Source organism: Miscanthus floridulus, chromosome 18 (genome assembly GCF_019320115.1).
Source record: "Miscanthus floridulus cultivar M001 chromosome 18, ASM1932011v1, whole genome shotgun sequence".
Taxonomy (NCBI): domain Eukaryota; kingdom Viridiplantae; phylum Streptophyta; class Magnoliopsida; order Poales; family Poaceae; genus Miscanthus; species Miscanthus floridulus.
Window position 1 is genome coordinate 121,019,066 of NC_089597.1, and position 25,519 is coordinate 121,044,584.

The following is a 25,519-nucleotide window of genomic DNA, read 5'->3' on the forward strand; positions in this document are numbered from 1 at the left end:
CAGGCCAGATATGACAGAGAGTATGTTGAGTTCATATAGCGACAGCAGCAGCAGCAGCAAGCACCTGAGCACCCTGACACTCTACCACTTCAGGCTCATGTGCCTACTCACTCTCAACCACGTCCCAGCACTGCTGATGACTATGCTACAGATTGGTGGAGTGACTTGACAGGTGGTGGCGGCTACTACGGCTCTGGTGGCTACGACCCATCTGGTGCTGGTGGTTCTCGTCCAGCTGGTGTTACCCACTCTAATGATGAAGATGCTAGGAGAGATGATGATGATGATGAGTGATGCTAGAGATTAGTGACAGCTTGTAGCCCCTTTGTCCTTAGTATGTCATTGTTGGACCTTTGTGGTGATAGATGACAAAGGGGGAGAGAGACTGATTAAAGCTTCAGGATAGTTTCATTTGCTTATCTTTGTACCTGAGGATATGTACTGCAGGCTGTATTGTAGTTTGTTTTTGAGCTTCATTGATTATATCTTGTGAGAGATGAGACTTATGCTTTATCTATGTATCTCTTGAGACATGATCTTTATCTATATATTAGTGGTTTCTGGACTTGAGAAAATTTGTAATGAGTGCTATGTGTGAATTACATGTGTCATATTTATTTTCATAAGGACTATGCATGCTAGAATGAAAATATTTGATGTGATGCCTTTATATTTATTCTTGTATGATATATCTTGTCATATGCATCATGGTTTCTCTTTGTCACACACACATACACCCCATGGATGCAATGATTTAGGGGGGGTCTCCTATTTGTTTTAGTATGTGCAATTGACATTTGAGGTCAGTTTGTGAATTCTAATCATAAGCACATATTAAGGGGGAGCCTCTCATAAATCATTGAACCCAAAAGTTTAAATGTTTATATCATTTTATAAGCTTTAATCAAGTTGTCATCAATCACCAAAAAGGGGGAGATTGAAAGTGCATCTAGCCCTTTAGTGGGTTTTGGATGATTGAATGACCACGTAATTAAAGGACTAACCCATTTGCTAAGTGTGGACAGGTAATAGGTTATCTCACAGGTACTTAGTGAAAGCCAAAATTATATGTTGTTGTATAAACAATCTAGTTCAAGCACAAGACAACAATGCAAATGGAATTCATGTGAAGGCTTATTTATTGTGGGAGTTCCATGTACTATGTGAAAGCAAGCTTGTGATTATTAGTTAATGAGACATGAGGGATTGCATATGGAATGGTCTCATATTTGAAGCTTGCTAAATTAAAATGAAAAAGATAACAATACATATGAATGGATGATTCAACAACAAGATGTGACCTGATGGCTTGAGATGGTGAAGATAGCAAGGAAAGGCTTCGAGGTACTAAGCAAGGGTGAAGGGCAAGCGACGGCTTGGTGGCCGAAGAACCTAGCTAGGGTGAATAAGAAAGTACTTGCATTTAGTTGAGGTACTAATCAAGCTAAAGATGGTCATATTGATGTGAAGAATCAAATCTATAATGAAGTATTTGATGAAAGTGACTTGATACATTTGGGATTATTCAAATTTGATGAATGGAATCAAGTCACATGCTCAAGATGGCTATGCTCAAGTGAAAAGATCAACATCAACTTGTTAGCACCCTTACTTGATGAAGATTGGAAGGGACGGCATCAATTCAAAAGAAATCAACTCAAGTGGTATAAATTCATTTTTCCTTTATCTTGAGTTTAATAGGTATGCCGTACTATTAAGAGGGATGCATCATATTGATAGATAATGTTTCATAAGTGCTCAAGCCAACCCATGTGAGTTTTGAGTATTTGAGCGACAAAAGAGCTAATTGATTTGTTGTTGGTCTGGCAATACCGGACGTGTCCGGTATTCACACCGGACATGTCCGGTATTTGTCCAGCAGCTGTAAAATTGTTGTTCTCGGTTTGGTTCATCGGGAGTTCTGACATAGTTCGGGAGTTCCGATGGTTGGGAGTCCCGGCATGGGTCGGGAGTTCCGACGTCTTGCACTTCAACTGACTTAGAGGGTTCACTGTCCTGGTCATACCGGATGTGTCCGGTATTCATATCGGACGTGTTCGGTATTCATACCGGACATGTCCGGTATGGATGACTAGAAGCCAACGGCTAGTTTTCAAAAGCCTTAAGGGTCGGGAGTTCCGACGTGAGTCGGGAGTTCCGATGGTCGGGAGTTCCGACATGCATCGGGAGTTCCGACACCTCACTAACTTTAACTCAGTTACATGTTTTTCAAAATTGCTGAGGGTCGGGGGTTCCAACTTGAGTCAGGAGTTCCGACGGTCGGAAGTCCCGGCATTCTTCGGGAGTTCCGACGCCTCACAACATCACTGTAACTTAGTTACCGTTGGCGTAGTGTGAGTTATACCGGACGTGTTAGGTATGCATATCGGACGTGTCCGGTATTGCACGGCTATATAACGGCTTGTTTTCCAAGGGGGCTATAAATACCCCGAAGCCTCCACCTTTGGAGGCTGCTAATTCTACTGAGATAGACACACGTTTTTGAGCCTTGCCAACTCTCCTAGACCCTCTCTTAGTGAGTGTGTGATCCAAATTGCAAAATCAATTTGTGGGTTAAGAGAAAATTTGAAAAAGAGAGCAAGCCACCACTTGAGCACTTGTGCATATTGTCAATCTCGTGATTCGCATTTGTTACTCTTGGACTCTTCGGTCCTAGACGGCTAGGCGTTGTCGGAGAGCAACCAAGAGATTGTGGTTGCTTCAGAAAGTTTGTAACAGTCGATTTCGCCGCCTCGGAATCATCTAGTGGAAGGAGGAAAAGGAGTTAGAAAAGACTCTAGCTAGAGTGACCTTCGTGGTACCCTCTAGGGCTGACCTTTGCTGGGTCGCCCGCAGCCCCCTCAACGGAGAGTAGGACTCGAACGAGTCCGAACTTTGGAAAAAAAAATATCGTGTCTTAATTCGCATTTCATTTGATATTTGTGTTGCTTTAGCTATTCTGCAGGTTCTCTGTGTATTTTACTATCTCTAATAGTTTCCTGCAGTTTGGATTGAAGATAGAAATCAAAAGGAGCAAGTTAGGGGCTGTTCCACTGAAGTCGTGAATACCAAACACGTCCGGTATTAACCCCTGCGCCAAACTGAATTGAATTGTGTTCTAACTCTTTGGTTGCAGGCGTTTGGCTCCTAGATTCATTTAGTATCTTTTATATACTCTATGGCTAACTTGTGAGGGGTGGTATTCTTTATTTGGAGTTTCCATTTTTGGAAACTCACTTTACTAATTGTTTCCGCTTTTAAAGGTGTTAATTTTTAGAAACGCCTATTCACCCCCCTCTAGGCGGCATCCTAGGTCCTTTCAACTGGCAATACTGGACATGTTTGGTATTCATACAGGACGTGTCCGGTATTTTCCCAGCAATTGTAAAATTGTTGTTCTCAGGTTGGTTCGTCGGGAGTTCCGACGGTCGGGAGTCCCAGGAATGGTCGGGAGTTCTGACGTCTCGTGCTTTAACTGACTTGGAGAGTTCTCTATGGTGGTCATACCAGACATGTCTGGTATGGACGACCATAGGACATCGGCTAGTTTTCAAATGCCTTGAGAGTCGGGAGTTCTGACGTAAGTCGGGAGTTCCAACAGTCGAAAGTTTCGGTATGAGTCAGGAGTTCCAACACCTCACATACTTTAACTCAGTTACATGGTTTTCAAATATGCTGAGGGTCGGGAGTTCCAACGTGAGTCGGGAATTCCGATGGTCGGGAGTTCTGACGCCTCACTTTGTCACTATAACTTAGTGAAAGGATCAAGATGTCCAAGAGGAGGGGGGTAAATTGGGCTAATTCTAAATTCTCTTGCAATAATCAAATCCTACAGATAGCCCAATTAACCCCTTGTGCCTTGAAAAGTGTTTCTATCAAACTAATGCACAACGAACTCGCAACCTATGTTCCAAACTTACTCTAGCAAGCAATTCTATGGATGTAAAACAAGTATTGAATTGCTCAAAGTAAATGCTCAAAGTAAATAGAGAGAGAAAGGAACGCGGCGATGTTTTGCCGAGGTATCGAAGAGTCGCCACTCCCCACTAGTCCTCGTTGGAGCACCCACGCAAGGGTGTAGCTCCCCCTTGATCCACGCAAGGATCAAGTGCTCTCTACGGGTTGATTCTTCGACACTCCATCGCGGCGAATCACCCAAAGCCGCTCATAATTTGAGTTGGGTCACCCACAAGCTCCTTCAGGTGAACACCAAGCTCTCAATCACCACCAAGCTGTCTAGGTGATGGCGATCACCAAGAGTAATAAGCACAAACTCTCACTTGACCATGTGAAGCCTAATGAGAAGATGGATGCACACTTGTCTACTCTTGATTCACTAATGAGGTTTCACTCTTGGATTCTCAAATCACAAACACCTCACTAGGACCTTGCTCTTCTTGGCACTCACAAACGTGTTTCTCAGCTGTTGAAATGAGCAAAAGTAACTCCACACACGAGTGGAGCTTCTATTTATAAGGTAGCCTAAAAAACGAACCGTTATGAGCTTCTACAGGGTGACCGGACGCTCCAATCGTGTTGACCGGATGCTCCAGTCAGTTCAACCCGTGAACCAGTAGTAATGAGTTGACCGGACGCTGGTAGGGTCCGGTCAGCACTGACTGGACGCGTCGGGTCGCATAAAACCCTTACTAGAACCTTATTAGACTTGATCGAATGCTGGATACTCAGGGTCCGGTCAGTATTGACCGGACGCGTCCGGTCACACATTCTCAAGTCTGGACCCTTACTGGAGTCGACCCGACGCTGGCCCTCAGCGTTCGGTCACATTGTCCTTCCAGCGTCCGGTCCCACCAGACTTGTTCTCCTCGGTCAAATGAACTGACCGGACCTTGCGGCCAGCGTCCGGTCATACCGGAGCCAGTGTCCGGTCAGTGTTTGACCCTCCATTCTCTTCCAACTGTCGATCATTTGTGAATGAAGTTTGCTCCAAAGGATCTTAGGCATTCATAGGAGCTACCTAGAGCTAGTTTTAAACAAGTGTGCACCACACCTAACTCACTAGTCTCAACTAGGTCAAGCTACCCGCCCATACCCCCCCTTAATAGTATGGCCAAAGGAAAAACAAAGTCCTAAACTACTCTAAGTATCTCTCCAACTCCAATCGATACTTAGAACTAGTCATCCTTAACCTTGTCGTCCATCCTTTAAAAACCGAAATGATTTCCATCGTAGGGGCATGACAACTTTGATTGCCCGATTGATCTCCATTACCATGACCTAACTTAATTGCATCTGCAAAATACACGTTAGTCATAGTAATCTTGTATTATCATTAATCACTGAAACCCAACTAGGGGCCTAGATGCTTTCAATCTCCCCCTTTTTGGTGATTGATGACAATACCACCTCGAGTATGTGAAAGAGTGAGGTTTTTGATGGGCTTGGTTCATATAAGCTTTTGTCGATCAGAACAAAAGTGTTAGTCAAGCTTATATGACCCAAGCCAACACAATGTACTCAAAGGATGTGAATTAAGCATGAGTACGATTAACAAAGCTCATTTGCATCGGAGTATAAACGCGGAAGCAAAGGCAAATGAGCATAACACAAGTGATATGACATTTAAATAATGCATAGTAGAAAGCACACATGTCATATATCACAATCACATAGATAGCACTATCACATAGATAGAATAATATGCGTGAAAGTAAACACACGAATGCAAAAGTAATAGTGTATCACACAAATAAAACTCCAAATGTATATAATAAGTTAATACTATATAACTAGCTCCCCCTAAATGACTCTCCCCCTGAGTCTACATACTCAAACCCTCTCTCCTTTGGTGTTAAACACCAAAACCTAGGGGTCGGTCGGCGGGGCTGCAGCAGATGAGCCGGGTGCTAAAGAACGTGGGGCAAGCTAGAACTGGGCACCATCATCATCTGACCTTGAGCTCTGAACTGACTGACCCTCTATGGCAGGAAGTGTCGCTAAAGCGGTCTGGGTCTAAGCTGGGACTGGTGCTGCCTGTGAAGCTGCTAGTATGTTTGTTGTAGGATCTGACGAGGCGACAGACGAGGGGAGCCTCTAAGTAGTCACTACGACTGGAGCTACTGTGGATGGACCGGCAGTATGCATATGAGGCGGAGTAGGCATGTCGATCAACTCGTTGAAGGATGCTCCAAGACTCCTAGAGACTGACGTGTCAGGCACAAAGAACGAGGAAGACTGCTCTGGTGTGAAGCCTGTCTGAAGTGGAGTGAACTGCGGGGCTACCACGGGTGAGGCTAACCACTGGGACACCTATACAAGAGGTGAAGCAAACTGAGCTGGAGGTTGTCCCTGACTCTAGAGCCCACTGGGCTATACTGCTAGAGTCATCGAAGTGATGGCAGGCGAAGCAAGCTGGGGCGAAGACTATGGCTATGGGGCCCCAAGAGCTGTCACTACATGCTGCATGAAACCCATAAGCTGCTGCTGCTGCATAGCCTGCTGCTGCCTCTAGAACTCGTCCTATCGAGTCTGAAACTAGGCAAAAGTAGCAGCTGTCTCATGTGCCTGTCTATCCTGTGTCTGCTGCATCTGCTCAAGAATAGCAATGAGAGCGGGGTCTGTCTGTGGAGCAGGTGGAGCAGCACTGGAGCTACTGGCCTCGGCATCGTGTCTGCGTGGAGGCATCTGAGGAATAGGCTGGTAGTCGTCGTCAGAGCTATCACTATACTCGCTCACCTCCTGCTGTGCCTCTAGCTCCTCCTTCTCAGTGGCTGCAATCCCTCTAATAATCTCATCCTACTGAGCTGCGGACTCTGGCACATCGGGACGATGGCTAGGCTGTCTGGGTGCCTAAGGAGTGTTGTGCCTGATCCTCTGAGATAGGTTGTAAGTTGGGAACTCTATGGTGGCACCTGTATACTCATCCATCATACCTGGGGGCTTATCAAGCACTACTCTGTGGATGAGAAACGTGATCCAGTGAGCATAGGGAAGCTACCTACGACCCTTGAATCCCTCAGCTATTGTATCCTCCATCTCTGAAAGAAGGAGGTCCCAGATATCAAATACTGTCTGCTGCATCAGGGCATTGAGAAGCCAGAGCTGTAAGCGAGTTAGGCCCTCCCTGTATCCCAACCTAGGAAGCAGTGTCCTCCTGATAATGGCTTCTAGCACTCTCACTGTAGGAGTCAAGTCACTGGGGTTCTTGCTCGACCCCTCACCAAAGGGCTCCTTGAAGCAATGTCGCACTAAATCTATAGGGGGCACCAACCCTCCATGAGGATGCCTAGGAGGCTCCTGCTATCCATAACAAACCTCATGCATCTTGACAGGCTGCTCCTGTAGCCTCAGTATCTCTCTGGCCCTACCACTCATCACTCTATAGTCTTTGCCTCTGAAAGCAAAGTGAATAAATCTATGATGTGGATCGATGAAGAGTGAAGCATAAAACTGCCAGACCCAAGATGGTACATATATCCCCATCCGTCCAATCAAATCTGTCAATCCTGGCAAATATGATAAGTAAGGCCGAATGTGCTCTCTGGCTACTGCCACAATAGACTCTATCCAACAGACTCTCTGAGATCTAAACACTGTCCCACTGTTGAGATAAGCATTATAGAAATCTTCCTGCAGTGGCGTGTAGAAACCCTCAGCTGCTCTCTCATCCCTCCTTGGAGAAAACCAAACCTCAAACTCTATAAATCACAGCTGCTGAACTTGTCTAGCTGTGGTGGCCCTCAAGTCGAGGTGAACCACTAGAGGTGGACCCTGTGGTCTAGGTAGTGGATGTGATCTCCTCCGCTGTGTCAGCGGCCTCGACGAGACTGGTACACGGGTCCATCTAGAGCGGTGAAGCTGGGGTGCCGGCTCTGTCTCCTCGGCCTCCTGGGTCTACTGTGCCTGCTCACCCTCCTGAGTCTATTGAACTGGCTCCTGCTCTGCTAATTGACCCTCCTCAATGGCAACCCGTCGGCCTACAAATGTGAAAGTCCCAGCTGGACTACCATGACGATGCTCAACCTCCTCCATCACAGCTCTGACTACTGGTCACTGTTCGCCTAAACGGTTGTTTAGCCCGTTTAAACACCGTGTAAACGCTACACGATGGTGCGCCGTTTCCATTTAATCACCCGTTTACCCCGTTTAATTGGCCGTTTAGCCCGTTTAATGGGACGTTTTGCCCAAATAATGGTTAAATGGTAGGTGACCGACTGTTTACCGTTTAACATTTGGGAAAACACTGCTACTGGTGAAACCGGCTGATCTGCAATGACAACTCTGATGCGGGCACTGCCTCTCTCGGCACGCTCTGCGGCCTCTGCAACAGCTGCTGCTCTCGCTGTCTCTATGTTGGGGTACTTGCGCTTCTTGGATGTCACCTACTTGGTTGACTTGCCCTTCAATCCGGCTGGCTAGCGAGGCGGGGGCCTCCGATCATCATCACCTGGGCCACCACCAATGTTCTTGGTGCGAGCCATCTGAACTGACAAGATGATGAACTAACACTGATGAAGATCAACAGACAAACTGAACCTCTCAAGGCTTGGCCTCATTCCTTACTCGCGAGCTTGGCTCCGAGTTGATTGCCAACTGCCAAAAAAACCATAATGACACCGACTCGCTGCACGATAGAATAGATGGATATACGAATAAATACAATATATCTACTAGATGCGAAAACCTAGGAAGCAAGCAATGTAGGTACAAAATTGAGACGACGGGCAAGCTACCTGATGAACAGCAATCCGAGAAAAGGAAAGACGTCGCATAGGGGAACCTCGGAACTGGCTCAGGTTAGGTCAAAAACCCAAGATGAAGGAGGTAGGGCTAGGGCACACGTCGCTTGATGACCAGCAAGAAGACTAGAGGCGTGCGGTGAGGCTTGGCAGCGGGCTCTTAGGCGATGCGGTGGCGAGAGGACCGGGCGAGCGCGGGCAAGGGAGGCACGGTGGCTTGCGTGGCCAGCATAAGGAGCTCGGCTGTGGGGCTACGACAGCGTGGCGAGCTTGGGCGCAAGGTGGCTGCCATGGGGTTGTGGTGGCGCGGCGAGACAGGAGCACGGCGGTGCGCGGCTGGTGAGCTGTGGAGGCGCAGGAGGCGGCGGCAAGGGCTAGGGCTAGGTCATAGGGAATCAAAACGAAGGTACGGCCGAAATAAATAGATCCCCCAACGCGACAAAGAAGGAAACGGAGAAAAGAGTCCTAAAGCCGCGCGAGATCCACTGACCGGACGCTCCGGTGGTAGCGACCGAACGCTACCACCTAGCGTTCGGTCGATTCTAGAGAGGTCCAATTCCTCTGGAATCGGGACCGGACGCGTCCGGTGGTCCATGACCGGACGTAGGCAGGGTCCAGTCAGTACTGCCTTTCCTTCCTTCGATCGACCGGACGCTGAAGGTCCTCCTGACCGGACGCACAGACGCAGCGTCCGGTCACTCCTTCGGTAGCAGTTCACCTCCTGTGAACTGACCGGACGCTGGACAGTAGCGTCCGGTGCACTTTTTCTAGCAAAACTTCAAACTTCCTTCGCGCTGCCTGTTCCCAATCAAGTCCCAACTTGAATAAGATCCAAATAAACACCAATTGGGACTGATGTGAGTGACCTCTCTCAAACCCTCATATTTTTCAAAATATTTTGCCTTAGGCTATAATTCTTTTTAAGAAAATAGGCAACAAGAGGGCAAATGGAATAAAACGACAAAACAACATTCATGCATATGCAATACTTGTAAGTAAATCTAGTTGCTTGTCAAGTTTGATCCAAGGTTAAGCTTCTTCACACGCTTTTCGGCGGTTATCTTAACCATGTTAGACAAGCCCTATATGCATTGCCACAAATTAAGCATGTTGTATATTACAATGAATGCAAAGGACAACACAAGCTCAATTTTTAGTGAAGTTACTAAAATCAAGTACATTGAGCTCATTCCACAATCTACAAAATGTAGCCTCATCTAGCGGTTTAGTAAAGATATCCGCTAATTGATCTTCTGATCTTACACCTTCTAGTGATATATCATTTTTAGCCACATGATCTCTTAGAAAGTGATGGCGGATATCTATATGTTTGGTGCGAGAGTGTTGAACCGGATTATTTGCAAGTTTTACTGCACTTTCATTGTCGCATAAAAGAGGTACTTTCTCTAGAACTACTCCATAATCTAGCAAAGTTTGTTTTATGTATAATATTTGTGCACAATAAGCACCCACGGCAATGTATTCCGCTTCGGCGGTGGACAAAGCCACACTATTTTGTTTCTTGGAGGACCAAGACACAAGTGATGTACCAAGCAAATGGCACCCTCCGGATGTGCTCTTTCTATCAACTTTGCATCCGGCGTAATCCAAATCGGAATAGCCAATTAATTCAAATAAAGCTCCTTTGGGATACCAAAGGCCAATGCTTGGTGTATGCTTAAGATACCTAAGGATTCTTTTTACGGTAATTAAATGTGTTTCCTTAGGACTAGCTTGAAATCCAGCACACATACACATACTAAACATGATGTCGGGCCTAGATGCGGTTAAATATAACAAGCTACCAATCATAGAACGGTAGAGAGTTTGATCAACCGGGTTACCTCTCTCATCTAGGTCGAGATGTCCATTGGTAGGCATTGGTGTCTTGATTGGCTTACATTCATCCATCTTGAATCTCTTGAGAAGATCTTTTATGTATTTCTCTTGAGAGATGAAAATGCCTTCTTTCATTTGCTTGACTTGAAAACTAAGAAAGAATGTAAGCTCACCAATCATTGACATCTCGAACTCCTTCGACTTCAATTCACCAAATTCTTTGCATGAGTCTTCATTTGATGATCCAAAGATGATATCATCAACATATACTTGACAAATGAAGATATGCCCATCAAGCTTCTTGGTGAATAGTGTGGTGTCGACTTTCCCAATGGTGAAGCCCTTCTCAATGAGGAAGTCCCGAAGGCGCTCATACCAAGCTCTTGGGGCTTGCTTAAGCCCATATAGTGCCTTGGACAACCTATAAACATTATTAGGATATCTAGGGTCTTCAAACCCGGGAGGTTGATCAACATAGACTAGTTCATTAATAAAGCCATTTAAAAATGCACTTTTCACATCCATTTGATATAGTTTCATTTTATGATGTGATGCATATGCAAGAAGGATACGGATGGCTTCTAATCTTGCAACCAGTGCAAAGGTCTCTCCAAAATTCAAACCTTTAACTTGAGAGAACCCCTTTGCAACTAGTCTTACCTTGTTCCTCACAATAACACCTTGATCACATTGCTTGTTGCGGAACACCCACTTCGTTCTAATGACTCTTGCACCTTTTGGTCGCTCTTCAAGAGTCCAAACTTCATTGCGAGTGAAGTTGTTCAACTCTTCATGCATGGCATTAATCCAATCCGGATCTTTAAGAGCTTCTTCTACCTTGGTAGGCTCATAGCAAGAGACAAAAGAGTGATGAGCAATAAATGAAGTAAGTTTTTGAGATCTAGTCATTACACCCTTTGATGGACTCTCTATAATGAGATCTTGTGGATGATCTTGTAGGAGAGGTGTATTTCTTCTATTGACCACTTGAGGAGGAGATTGTGGAGCATCAACATCTTGTGCTTGTACCACCATTTGCTCATGGGAGATATGAGTATCTTCATTTTCCACTCTCCCATCTTTTTCACCATCTTGTGGTACATTTGATGAAGAAGGTTGGTTAATGACTTGTACATTATCTTTATCATCTTTTGGCTTGATGTCTCCCACTAGAATATTTTTTATTGCCTCCCTCAATGGTTCATCACCTACATTATCAAGATTCTCATGTGCTCCTTAGGAGCCGTTAGATTTATCAAATTCCACATCATATGTTTCTTCAACCAAGCCGGTGGCATGATTAAATACTCTATATACTTTGGACTTTAATGAGTAACCAACAAGAAAACCTATATCACAACGTCTTTGAAACTTCCCTAGGTGTTGTCGCTTCTTGTAGATATAGCATTTGCAACCAAACACCCTAAAGAATGAGACGTCCGGCTTCTTCCCATTGAGCAACTCATAAGGTGTCTTGTCAAGGAACTTTTGAAGGAATAGGCGGTTGGATGCATAACATGCGGTGTTAATTGCTTCCGCCTATAGAGCTTCGAGGGTGTTGTACTCATCTAGCATTGTCCTTGCAAGAGTGATCAAAGTCTGGTTCTTCCTCTCAACTACACCATTTTGTTGAGGAGTATAAGTTACGGAGACTTCATGTTTGATTCCAACTTCATCACAATAAGCTTCTATGTTTGTGTTGTCAAACTCTTTGCCATTGTCACTTCTTATCTTCTTGAGCTTCACTTCAAATTCATTTTGAGCTCTCTTGGCAAACTTCTTGAAGCAAGATGCAACTTCGGATTTGTCATGAAGGAAGAACACCCATATATACCTTGAATAGTCATCCACAATCACAAGACAATAGAGATTTTCTCCCAAACTCTTGTATGTTGTTGGTCCAAATAAATCCATATGTAGGAGTTCTAGCACTCTTATGGTTGACATGAAAGCTTTGGTTGGATAAGTGTTTGCTACTTGCTTGCCGGCTTAACATGCACTACAAAGCTTGTCCTTCTCAAACTTCACATCCTTCAACCCTCTCACCAAATCATTCTTCATAAGCTTCTTGAGTGAGCTTATTCCAACATGAGCAAGTCTTCTATGCCATAGCCACCCAAGTGTTGTTTTGGTGAATAGGCAAGTCTTCAAGTTTGCATCTTCGGAGGTGAAGTCAACTAGATATAAGTTGTTGTATCTAAATCCATTGAATATCACTTGATTGTCATCTACCTTGGATACAACAACCTCCTTCTCGGTGAATAAGCATTGAAAGCCAAGATCACACAATTGCCCAATGGATAGCAAGTTGAAGCTCAATGAAGCAACATAGAACACATTGGAGATGGAATGATCATTTGATATTGCCACTTTGCCCAATCATTTAACCTTGCCCTTTGAATTATCTCCAAATATTATTTTCTCTTGTCCATCTATCTCTTCATCTAGTGAGGTGAACATACGAGGATCATCGGTCATATGTTGAGTGCAACTACTATCAATAACCTAATGACTTCCACCGGTCTTGTAGTTCACCTACACACATGAGATTCAAACTTTAGGAATCCAAACTTGTTGAGGGCCCTTCACCTTCTCAACAAGTGACTTAGCCACCCAAATCTTCTTAGGCCTACTCTTGTTGGAAGGTCCTAAGAACATGACTTTCATCTTTCTACTAGAATCTTTTCTAAGCATGTAGTGAGCATTGAAAGCAAAGGGTCTAGCATGCTTGGGTAAGGGTTGTGGTGGTGGAGTTTGACACTCATGAGTAAAGTGACCTTCTTATCCACACTCAAAACATCTCTTTGGCTTTGGCTTTGGCTTTGATTGTTGGTGTTGAGCTTAGGCCTTCTTCTTCTCTACACTTGCCATATATCCAATGCCACTTCTATCCATATTCATGACGGTATTCATGAGTAGCTCACTTTGGAGATGCTTGCCTCTAGCAAACTTGCTCAATCCCACCTTGAGATGCTCTTTCTCCATCTTGAGCTTCTTGTTCTCTTCCTTGAGAATATCATTGTTCTTCTCTTCCTTGAGTTTCTTGTTTTCTTCTTTGAGCTTCTCATTCTCAAGGATCAATTCTTTGTCATGGTCAAGAGTTTCTAGCACAATGGTGTTGTGACTTTTCATCTCTTCAAGATCTTTCATGAGCTTCTCATTGTCACTCTTGAGCTTGACATACTTATCATAGTTATTGCACTCAACCACTTGCTTGCCTTTGCTACTAGATCCATGCTCAATGCTTTCATCAATTAAATCATCACATGAGGTAGCTATATCAATCTTAACAACATGGTTAGTAGCATCATGTGGCTCATTTGGTAAGAATTCTTGTGCAATAACAAGGGTATCATAATTGATCTTTAGAGTTGTATATTCATCTTTTAGCTTGTTGTGACTAGTGATAAGCTCATTGTGCACCCACTCAAGTTTATCATGTTTATCTTTAAGCTCTTTCTTAGAAGATTTGAGCTCCTTGAGTTTGGATGATATAGAATCATTTGTTTCTTTGAGCTCATCATTAGCCTTTTCTAATGTATCACACTTAGCTAAGAGTGAATCATTTTTAGTATCAAGTTTTTCATTTGTAGCTCTACACTTTCTAATGATCTTAGTGTATTTTCTTAGTATTTTGACAAGATCATCATATGTAGGTGAGTCATCATCATTGCTATCGCTATCATCATCACTAGCATGTTCATCATCACTACTATCATCACTCTTAGTTACCTTGTGTTCACCTTTGGCCATAAGGCATATGTGTGTAGAGGATGATGGCGATGATGGCGGTGAAGATGCAAGATCAATGGCAATGGCGGCCACCTTTTCATCATCACTATCATCATCGGATAATCCACTTGATGAATCAATGTTCGTGAGCCAATCACCGACAATATAGGCCTTGCCACTCTTCTTCTTCTTGTAGAAGTCCCTCTTTTTGCCATCTCTCTTCTTGTATGGCTTGTTCTTTTTCTTTTCATCTTCATCGCTTGAATCATCTTTCTTGCCCTTGTTCTTGAACTTGTCTTTCTTGGACTTTGTGCATTGATGAGCTAGGTGGCCGAGTTCGCCACAATTGTAGCAATCCATCTCGGAGATTGGCTTTCTTCTTGAGCTAGTGAAGAACTTCTTCTTCTTGCTGTCAAACTTGATGCCACTCTTGTTTAGCCTTTTTAGCATCTTGGTGGTCTTCTTCACCATGAGAGCAAGACTCTCTTCATCATCTTCATCACTTGAGCTCTCATACTCAAGTCTTGCTTTGCCCTTATCTTGACTAGCTTTGAATGCTAAGTCCTTCTCTTTCTTCTTTGTAGAGGATGAGCCATCTTATAGCGTGATGTGCATGTACATCTCATGAGCATTGATCTTTCCTAAGATTTATGTCGGTGTAGCGGCGGAAAGATCACCTTGATGTAGCACGGTCACAATGTGCCCATATTTGTTAATGGGGAGGACACTCAAGATTTTTCTCACAATGTCGGATGGTGACATTTGAGTAAGTCCAAGCCCATTGACTTCCTCTACAAGAACATTTAAGCGAGAATACATCTCATTAGCACTTTCTTTGGGAAATATCTCAAAAGAATTTAGCTTTTTAATTACAAGATGATAGCGTTCCTCACGCTCACTCTTGGTTCCCTCATGGAGCGCACAAACGTCCAACCATAGTGCATGGGCGTCTTTGTGGTTCCTTACACGATTGAACACATCTTTGCAAAGACCTCTAAAGATGGTGTTGCGAGCCTTTGCATTCTATTTTTCATAGTTCACTTCATCGCCTTGAAGTTGTGCAGCATTCTTAGGTGTTGGGAACCCTTGAGAGGCAGCTCTAGGAATTCCAACGTCTAGAGCTTCTAGGTATGCCTCCATGCGATTTTTCCAATATGGAAAATCAACCCCCTCGAAGATAGGAGGAGATCCATCCCCGTGAGACATCTTACTCTAAGCGGTTAAGCTAAAAAACATGAGCATAAGGCTCTGATACCAATTGAAAGGATCAAGATGCCCAATAGGGGGGTGAATTGGGCTAATTCTAAATTCTCTTGCAATAATCAAATCCCACGGATAGCCCAATTAACCCCTTGTGCCTTGAAAAGTGTTTCTATCAAACTAATGCACAACGAACTCACAACCTATGTTTCAAACTTACTCTAGCAAGCAATTCTATGGATGTAAAACAAGTATTGAATTGCTCAAAGTAAATACTCAAAGTAAATGCTCAAAGTAAATAGAGAGAGAAAGGAACACGGCGATGTTTTGCCGAGGTATCGGAGAGTCGCCACTCTCTACTAGTCCTCGTTGGAGCACCCGCGCAAGGGTGTAGCTCCCCCTTGATCCGCGCAAGGATCAAGTGCTCTATACGGGTTGATTCTTTGACACTCCGTCGTGGCAAATCACCCAAAGCCGCTCACAACTTGAGTTGGGTCACCCACAAGCTCCTCCGGATGAACACCAAGCTCCCAATCACCACTAAGCCGTCTAGGTGATGGCGATCACCAAGAGTAACAAGCACGAACTCTCACTTGACCATGCGAAGCCTAATGAGAAGATGGATGCACACTTATCTACTCTTGATTCACTAATGAGGTTTCACTCTTGGATTCTCAAATCACAAACACCTCACTAGAACCTTGCTCTTCTTGGCACTCACAAACATGTTTCTCAGCTATTGAAATGAGCAAAAGTAACTCCACACACGAGTGGAGCTTCTATTTATAAGGCAGCCTAAAAAACGAACCGTTATGAGCTTCTACGGGGTGATCGGACGCTCCGATCGTGTTGACCGGACGCTCTAGTCAGTTCAACCCATGAACCAGTAGTAATGAGTTGATCGAACGCTGGTAGGGTCCAGTCAGCACTGACCGGACACGTCCGGTCGCATAAAACCCTTACTGGAACCTTACTAGACTCGACCGGACGCTGGATACTTAGGGTCCGGTCAGTATTGACCGGACGCGTCCGGTCACACATTCTCAAGTCTGGACCCTTACTGGAGTCGACCGAATGCTGGCCCTCAGCGTCCGGTCATATTGTCCTTCCAGCGTCCGGTCCCACCAGACTTGTTCTCCTCGGTCAAATGAATTGATTGGACCCTGCGGCCAGCGTCCGGTCAGTGTTTGACCCTCCATTCACTTCCAACTTTCGATTATTTGTGAATAAAGTTTGCTCAAAAGGATCTTAGGCATTCATAGGAGCTACCTAGAGCTAGTTTTAAACAAGTGTGCACCACACCTAACTCACTAGTCTCAACTAGGTCAAGCTACCCGTCCATACCCCTCTTAATAGTACGGTCAAAGGAAAAACAAAGTCCTAAACTACTCTAAGTATCTCTCTAACTCCAATCGACACTTAGAACTAGTCATCCTTAACTTTGTCGTCCATCCTTTGAAAACCGAAATGATTTCCATCGTAGGGGCATGACAACTTTGATTGCCTGATTGATCTCCATTACCATGACCTAACTTAATTGCATCTACAAAACACACGTTAGTCATAGTAATCTTGTATTGCCATTAATCACTGAAATCCAACTAGGGGCCTAGATGCTTTCACTTAGTTACCATTGGGGCAGTATAAGTCATACCGGACGTGTCCGGTATGCATACCGGACATGTCCGGTATAGCAACGGCTATAAAACGGCTAGTTTTTCTAAGGGGACTATAAATACCTCCAAGCCTCCACCTTTAGAGGCTGCTGATTCTGCTGGTTGCTACACACGTTCTTGAGCCTTGCCAACTCTCCCAACCCTCTCTTAGTGGGTGATTGATCATATTTGTTAAATCAAATTGTGGGTTGAGTGAAATTCAAAAAGAGAGCAATCCAACCACTTGAGCACTTGTGCATATTGTCAACCTCGTGATTTGTATTTGTTGCTCTTGGACTCTTTGATCCTAGACGGTTAGGCGTCGCCGGAGAGCACCCGAGAGATTGTGGTGTGCCTCGAAAAGTTTGTAACGGTCAATTCCGCCGCATCGGAATCAACTAGTGGAAGGAGGAAAAGGAGTTGGAAAAGACTCCGGCTAGAGTAACATTTGTGGTATCCTCTAGGGCTGACCTTCGCTGGGTCGCCCGCAGCCCCCTCAATGGAGAGTAGGACTCGAACGAGTCCGAATTTCGATAAAACAAATATCGTGTTTAAATTTGCATTTCATTCGATATTTGTGTTGTTCTAGCTCTTGTGCAGGTTCTCTGTGTATATTATCATCTCTTATAGGTACCTGCAGTTTGGCTTGAAGATAGAAATCGAAAGGAGCAAGTTTTGGGCTCTCTGTAGAAATCGTGTATACCGGACACGTCCGGTATTGATCACTATGCCAGGCTGTTCTGCAGAACACGTTCATACCGGACACGTCCGGTATTTGAGCTCAGTGCTGAATATATTTGATCCTTGCACTAATCGTTGTGATGCAGGATTGTGGCTCCTAGATTTATTTAGTATCTTTTACATATTCTGTGGCTAACTTGTGAGTGGTGGTATTACTCTTATTTGGAGTTTTCATTTTGAAAACTTCCTTTACTAATTGTTTCCGCATTTAAATGTGTTAATTTTCAGAAACGCCTTTTCACCCCCCTCTAGGCAGCATCCTAGGTCCTTTCACTAGTTGTTAAAACAATAAATGACTATACTACCCTACTTTTTTATTTTCCTTTTTCTTCTATTTTCTCCCTCAATTATTTTACAGCTTTGTTTTTCTCTCTCTTCCCTATCTCCTTCACCCTATGCATCTTCGTCTTATCCCCTTCACCGCACGAGCGCGGTAGTTTTCGTCTCCCTTCCGTAACCCATAGCTGTCAAGACTTCCTCCACCGATGGCTGGCCGAGCTTCGCTGGATCCTCCCTCTCCCCAACTGCGCCAGGCCACCAGCTCTGCCGGCCCTGCTCCTCAGCTCGTGCTTGCAGCCGGCGAGCCGTGAGCGTAGACGTCGTCGGCCACAGGGAGTCGGGGATGTCGGCCACGAGGGCGAGCGTGACGGCGCAGGACACCGTCCTATATATTGTGTTGTTTTTTATTATTTATTCTTTATTTTTATTATTTATCAACCAGTTTCTATTTTTACATTCGCGTTTCGTTGAACGTGAAAATAACGGAATGGAAACACATTTAATTGAACATGAAAAAATAAAGAAAACTTAAGTGAACCTAACTGGAACCGGAGAAAAAAAGGAAAGAAATCAGATGTAACTGAATTAAGCTGGAACTGGAAAAAAAAAAGAAATTGGAGAAAGACATCAAACACGAACAGAAATCGGAAAATTATGTGGCTGACGAGAGGACTTCAACTCTCCGTTCCTAAAATCCTCTAGTTCGTGACGGTAAGGGCCTCACGGCCAAGAAAGGTAAAAAAAATCAACGTTTTAAAAATTGAAAAAAAAAAAGACCAAAATTAAAAAAACTAAATCTATTCAACTTACTCAGATCTGAGAGATATTGTTGATTAGGATTCGTAACTATATAGTTACCTAAGAACCTACGTCCAATGTGTCATATAAAACAGAACGTTTGTTGTGGACAGAAGAATAGATAATTTTCACGATCCTGAGTTTGTCAGGGATGATGGAAAAAAAATGTTCTGAAATTTTATATTTTTATTATTAAATATAGATATAGATATAGTTATAGATATAGATATAGATATTGGATTTATTTATTTTAAGTTCTCCCGCAGTAAGCTGCTTCAGAAAAGACACCTTCGGCGCAGCAAGCAAAACTAGCTTCGCCGCAGCCGCCGCCTCCGTGCCGGCGCGCGGCTAAACCGCCACTAGCTCCACCCCTCCGCCGCAGAACCCTAAATGCGGCCGCCACCATGCGCCGCCTCCCGCCCCTCCGCCGCTGCCGCCTCCACGTCCACCCCGGACATCGTCGCGGAGCTCGGCCGCGTCATCTCCACGCGCCGCTGGAACAAGGGCAGAGCCTACAAGCGCCTGGCCCCCTCCGTGACCGCCGCGCACGTGGCCGACCTCTTCCGCGCCCCGGTGGGCCCTCTCGACCCGGCCACCGCTCTCGCCTTCTTCGAATGGGTCGCGCGCCGCCCCGGGTTCCGCCACACCGCCGCCTCCCACGCCGCGCTGCTCCAGCTCCTCGCCCGCCGCCGCGCGCCCGCCAACTATGACAAGCTCGTCGTCTCCATGATCAGCTGCTCCGGCACCGCGGAGGACATGCGCGAGGCCGTCGACGCCATTCAGGCAATCCGTCGAGCGGGTGGCAAGCGCCTCGCGCTGTCCCCAAAGAGCTACAAGTTGGCCCTCAGGTCGCTGTTGCGATTCGACATGACGGAGCATATGGGGAAGCTGTACTCGCACCTCATGCAGGAGGGGTTGCTGCCAGACGCAGTGACTTACAGCACTATGATCATGGCATACTGCAAGGAGGGCAGTCTCGCCATAGCACACCGGTATTTCCGTCTGTTGAGGGAGTCTGGGATGGAGATGGATACGTACACATGCAATGCATTGTTGCTGGGGTACTGCCGAACAGGTGACTTGAGAAGGCTTGCTGGCTACTCATGATGATGCCGCTGATGGGTTGCAGGAGGAACGAGTACTCCTACACCATTTTGATTCAGGGGCTCTGCGAAGCACGGTCTGTAAGGGAGGCATTTGTGCTTCTGTTCATGATGCTACAGGATGGGTGCTTCCCGAATCTGCACACATATACACTCCTGATAAGAGGTCTTTGTAAGGAGGGAAGGATTCATGATGCCAGGGTGTTGCTTGATGAAATGCCGCGGAGAGGGGTGGTTCCAAGTGTTTGGACGTATAATACAATGATTGATGGGTACTTTAAGTCGGGAAGGATGAAGGATGCATTGGGGATTAAGGCACTGATGGAGGGAAATGGGTGTGATCCAGATGACTGGACATACAACAGTTTGATTCATGGCCTATGTGGTGGGAAGCCAGACGAAGCCGAAGAATTGCTAAATGGCGCTATTGCGAGAGGCTTCACACTTACAGTTATCACATTCACTAACATGATTAATGGGTATTGCAAGGCTGAAAGGATTGATGATGCACTCAGGGTAAAGAGTATCATGATGTCAAGCAAGTGCAAACTTGATTTACAGGCATATGGAGTGTTGATCAGTGTCCTCATCAAGAAGCATAGGTTAAAAGAGGCTAAAGATACGTTAAAAGAGATTTTTGCAAATGGTTTAGCTCCTAATGTTGTCATCTACACCTCTGTAATTGATGCCTATTGCAAGGTTGGAAAGGTTGGTGCTGCACTAGAGGTCTTCAAATTGATGGAACATGAAGGTTGCCGTCCAAATGCCTGGACTTACAGTTCTTTGATATATGGGTTAATTCAGGATCAAAAGCTTCGTAAGGCAATGGCTTTAATAACTAAAATGCAAGAGGATGGGATAACTCCTGGTGTTATCACATATACTACTCTGATTCAAGGCCAGTGTAAAAAACATGAATTTGATAATGCTTTGAGGTTATTTGAAATGATGGAGCAGAATGGCTTGACACCTGATGAGCAAGCATACAATGTCCTAACTGATGCACTATGCAAGTCTGGAAGAGCTGAAGAAGCTTATTCATTTCTTGTCAGGAAGGGAGTCGTCCTCACAAAGGTAACATATACATCTTTAGTTGATGGTTTTAGCAAGGCAGGCAATACTGACTTTGCTGCTGCCCTTATAAAGAAGATGGTCAATGAGGGTTGTAAGGCAGATTCGTACACATATAGTGTACTGTTGCAGGCTTTATGTAAACAAAAAAAGCTGAATGAAGCTTTGTCTATACTGGATCAGATGACCCTAAGGGGAGTCAAGTGTAACATTGTTGCTTATACAATAATTATCAGTGAAATGATCAAAGAAGGGAAGCATGACCATGCTAAGAGTATGTTCAATGAAATGATTTCATCAGGACATAAGCCTAGTGCAACCACATATACTGTATTCATTAACTCGCTGCAAAATAGGTCAAATAGAGGAGGCTGAGCATCTAATTGGGGAAATGGAAAGAGACGGTGTCGCACCTGATGTGGTAACCTATAATGTATTCATTAATGGTTGTGGGCATATGGGATATATGGATCGTGCATTTTCTACTCTGAAGCGCATGATAGATGCATCATGTGAGCCAAATTACTGGACTTATTGGCTTTTGCTCAAACATTTTCTAAAAATGAGTTTAGGCAATGCTCATTATGTAGACACATCTGGCATGTGGAACTGGATTGAGCTGGACACAGTTTGGCAGCTTCTTGAAAGGATGGTGAAGCATGGCTTAAATCCTACAGCAGTGACATACAGTTCTATCATTGCAGGATTCTGCAAAGCAACACGTCTAGAAGAAGCATGTATGCTTCTTGATCACATGCGCGGAAAAGATATATCTCCCAATGAAGAGGTATACACAATGCTTATCAAGTGTTGTTGTGATATCAAGCTCTTTGAAAAGGCCGCATCATTTGTTACCAACATGATAGAATGTGGGTTTCAGCCTCATCTTGAGTCCTACCGCTATCTTATTACAAGCCTCTGCGATGAGGGGGGCTATGACAAGGCTAAATCATTGTTCTGTGACTTACTAGAAATGGACTATAATCATAATGAAGTTGCATGGAAAATTTTGAATGACAGCTTGCTGAAAGCTGGCCATGTGGATATTTGTTCACAGTTGCTGTCTGCTATGGAGAATAGACATTGTCGGATTGACTCTGAGACATTCAATGGTGACGAATAACATTCGCGAGGCTTCTGGCAGTGTGGTTAGTGAACTCGGAGAAGCTGCCTGACCGATGGTAAATTTCATTGTCTACTCTTTCCCATGGAGGGCAATTTTCTCTATGAGCCAGGCTCGACACTTTGAAAGCAGCAATTTCATCTGGGTCATCGGATATAATGGTTAGTGTTTCCACAGATCATGTGGAGTATGCTTATCACACCATATTTTATCAAAATGCTTGTTGCCTCAAAACTGGAACTGGCATAGCTCTTTCTTCCTTTTTGTTCATGATGATGATCACATTTTACCTTCTGTTATCAAATGCAGTGCATGAGAGCTACATATGTGCACCACTTGTAGGCCAGAACAGGATGCAGCACGCGCTGCTCGGCCCAGCTCACCTGACCTACTCTGCATCACCGGTCCCGAGGCTGACGCAGCGCGCCAGCACCGCCAGACTGCTGAATTTGAAGGGCTACGGTGAGGCGTTGCTCCTGACAGCATGAGAGGATTGCAGGATGGCACTGCGCCGAATAGGGAGATGATCATCTCGATCTGTCGCAGCGCTGCTGGGTTCGCCAAAGACGTGAGGATGCCCAGATCAATTAAACTACCATGACTGAACTACCCATGCTTATACAAACTAATGTTGTCGTGTTTCCTCTCCATCAACGGTCCACGCATTTTAGCGCAGAGGAACCATAGTAAACCTCTTGTTATGCCTCTACATTTTATTACCTTCTGCTGCACAAGCTAGATACTTCTTGCTTTGTTGTAGCCATCTGCAGCGCGAGTACTTCCTCCGTTAAAGTATGAGACGTTTTAGCTTTTCTAGATATATTATTTTTACTCTATATCTAGACATAATATATATTTAAATATGTAGCAAAAGTTGTATAACTAGAAAAGCCAAAACTTCTTGAAATTTGGAATGGAGAGTGTAACTGAACTGTCATTTTTAACTTTAACAAAAAAACGAGTGGGTATTACCTTGTACACATCACAAACACGAGAATTTTTTTCCTCATGTGCACCTACAAATATAATTGACTCATCCTTACTCAGGAAGATTGTTTTTTTTTTAATTAAGGGTTACCATTGCTACGGTATACTCATGGTACCCGATAATGCATATGTAAACTCCTGTCAAGCTTCCAATAACGCATATGTAAACTCCTGTCAAGCTTCCAATAACTAGGATGCACGGATGGTACTTCCGCGTTGAAACACCGCCGCGATCATAGGAGGTGAAAATTTGACGCAAAGAACTTCACATCAGTTACCTTTTTGGTAGCAACGCAAAAATAGCATGAAATTCATCTGGGTTATGTGAAAAAAAAAATATGAAATTCATCTGGGTACATCAAATCACAGCAAAGGTCCCTTAAAACCATTGCTCCATGAATGAAACATCGAACCACATGGCATCTATTGATCTATAGATGCAGTGAATATATCAATAGAACTTTCAGCATTAGCATCGTTTAGTTACAAGAAAGTTATAAAGCCGTCTAAGGAATCAGCCAACGCGAGACTTGAGTGGTTCATGGGGGCGCAAGTTGTTCTCCGGCTAAACCTTAACGTCTCTGCGCACATTCCACGGCATTGCTTCTTTGTTTCTAGCAAAATAAAATGGCTAGAACTTGAACAGCGAGCTAGAATTGCAGTGTCCCACCGTAATGCTGGCTGACGGAATCCTGCAAAATGATTGCACAGTTAGATGCCATAATAAAGTCTTATGTATTCCGTCAATCAAATAATACCATAATGAAAATAATAAGTCTTGCGTACGTAGATCACTGTTTGCTTCTATCAGAGGAGAAGAAACACACGAATTCGATAATAAAATAATCAGATGAGGCAAGGCTGAAGGGCCCCAGCCTGTCCAAGTTGATCAACCGATGACAAGGCAGAGAACAGAAGTAGATAGGAACTCCAGAATGCATGGAACGACTGGAATTAGAGATATAAACATGAAATCGGCTCTCAACTATGACATCAGCATGTATTAGGAGGGGTAGAGGTGGAAAATAGTTAAATTTCCACTCCTATCAACATGTATTGAAAACGGTATGGATATTTTCCGACTGTATTCGAAACCGAATCCGTTTAGAAGGGTTGAGATCTGTCCGTATCCGAGTCCAGATATCCAATATCCGATACCGTATCCGTATCCGAATACTCAAATCGCATATTTATAATGTCAATATCCAATCGTATCCTATCCGACATAGTTGACACTATCCGTATTCGAATCCGAATCCGGACAGAAATATGAAAACAAATGTAATATCGGTGATATCCGTCCGTATCCGATCCGTTTTCATCCCCTAATTGAGAGGGATGGGTTTATCCAAACAGGCCTTGAAGTTGGTGAAACGACATAGCAGGATGCAAAGGTATATGAATGCAACAAGTTATATCATACAGGTACATCAAAGAATAACTAGATGTGTAGAATTTTACCTGTAGGAAAGGAAGGATGCTATCATGTAGTTCCAGAAAAAACTCTGATGCTGACGAGAATCTGGAAACGATAGACCAATAAATTTTCATCGTGACTCAAACATATTTACTGGTTTGGTTAATGCAACTATTGAGATTTTGGTTTGCAAGAAATAGATTTCTATCTAATGATTCTTACCTTTTCAGAAGGCAAAAACATTTGTAGAGCTCTTCAATGTCATCTTCAACTTTCAGTTGTATGTAGTGTCTAAGAAGCTCGGAGAGACATGAATGAGTTTCGTTCCATTCTTCACTACCTGAGTTAGGACACAAAGGTAGGAACGAAGCTACAGGCTCTAGAACAGAAGACAATGGTCGTTGACAGCTGGAATCTGTGTGTTGCTCTGCAATTACATTCAAAATCAGGCAACTGCTAACTCTAAACTGTTCAATCCATTTTTGAGAACTTCCTGGTGGGACAAAAGTCCTTGGGTTTTGTGGATCATCAACATTAGGTGATTTACTTTCAGATACATTGGAAGTGCTGCATGCAGGATCTCCTGATCTATGTAATGGAAGTGCACTAAACAAATCAGCCTTCACATCCTCAGGTAATTCCTGCAGAACTGTTAGATCTGCCTGGCTTAGCGAATCAGGCATCAAATCAAGCTGTGTAACACTTTTTGTTGTTTTCTCAACTAATGCACTAGCTCTTGAGCATGAAGCATTATTGGCTGCTTTAGCTTCTGATAGCTGTTCGTCAGATTTTTCCCTACGGGTGTAACGGTAAAATTAGAATAGTGTGAAACAGGTTTGAAATATGAAGATGAAAAGGTAACGTAACTAAATCGC

General features: G+C 44.2%; 1 protein-coding gene and 1 pseudogene across 1 annotated transcript in view; one reads left to right on the forward strand and one right to left on the reverse strand.

The window, feature by feature from the left end:
* The first annotated feature begins 19,251 nt into the window (after positions 1 to 19,251).
* LOC136522526 (pentatricopeptide repeat-containing protein At5g65560-like) lies at positions 19,252 to 23,171 on the forward strand (annotated as a pseudogene).
* Positions 23,172 to 23,525: 354 nt separating this feature from the next.
* LOC136524504 (uncharacterized) overlaps positions 23,526 to 25,519 on the reverse strand; it is an 18,458-nt gene continuing 16,464 nt past the window's right edge. Inside the window, exons 4-6 of the mRNA XM_066517854.1 lie at positions 24,867 to 25,439; positions 24,689 to 24,749; positions 23,526 to 23,919 (exon numbers count right to left, since the gene is read on the reverse strand). Coding sequence (XP_066373951.1) covers positions 23,878 to 23,919; positions 24,689 to 24,749; positions 24,867 to 25,439 — 676 coding nt within the window. The 3' untranslated portion in view covers positions 23,526 to 23,877. The remainder of the gene's footprint in view (positions 23,920 to 24,688; positions 24,750 to 24,866; positions 25,440 to 25,519) is intronic.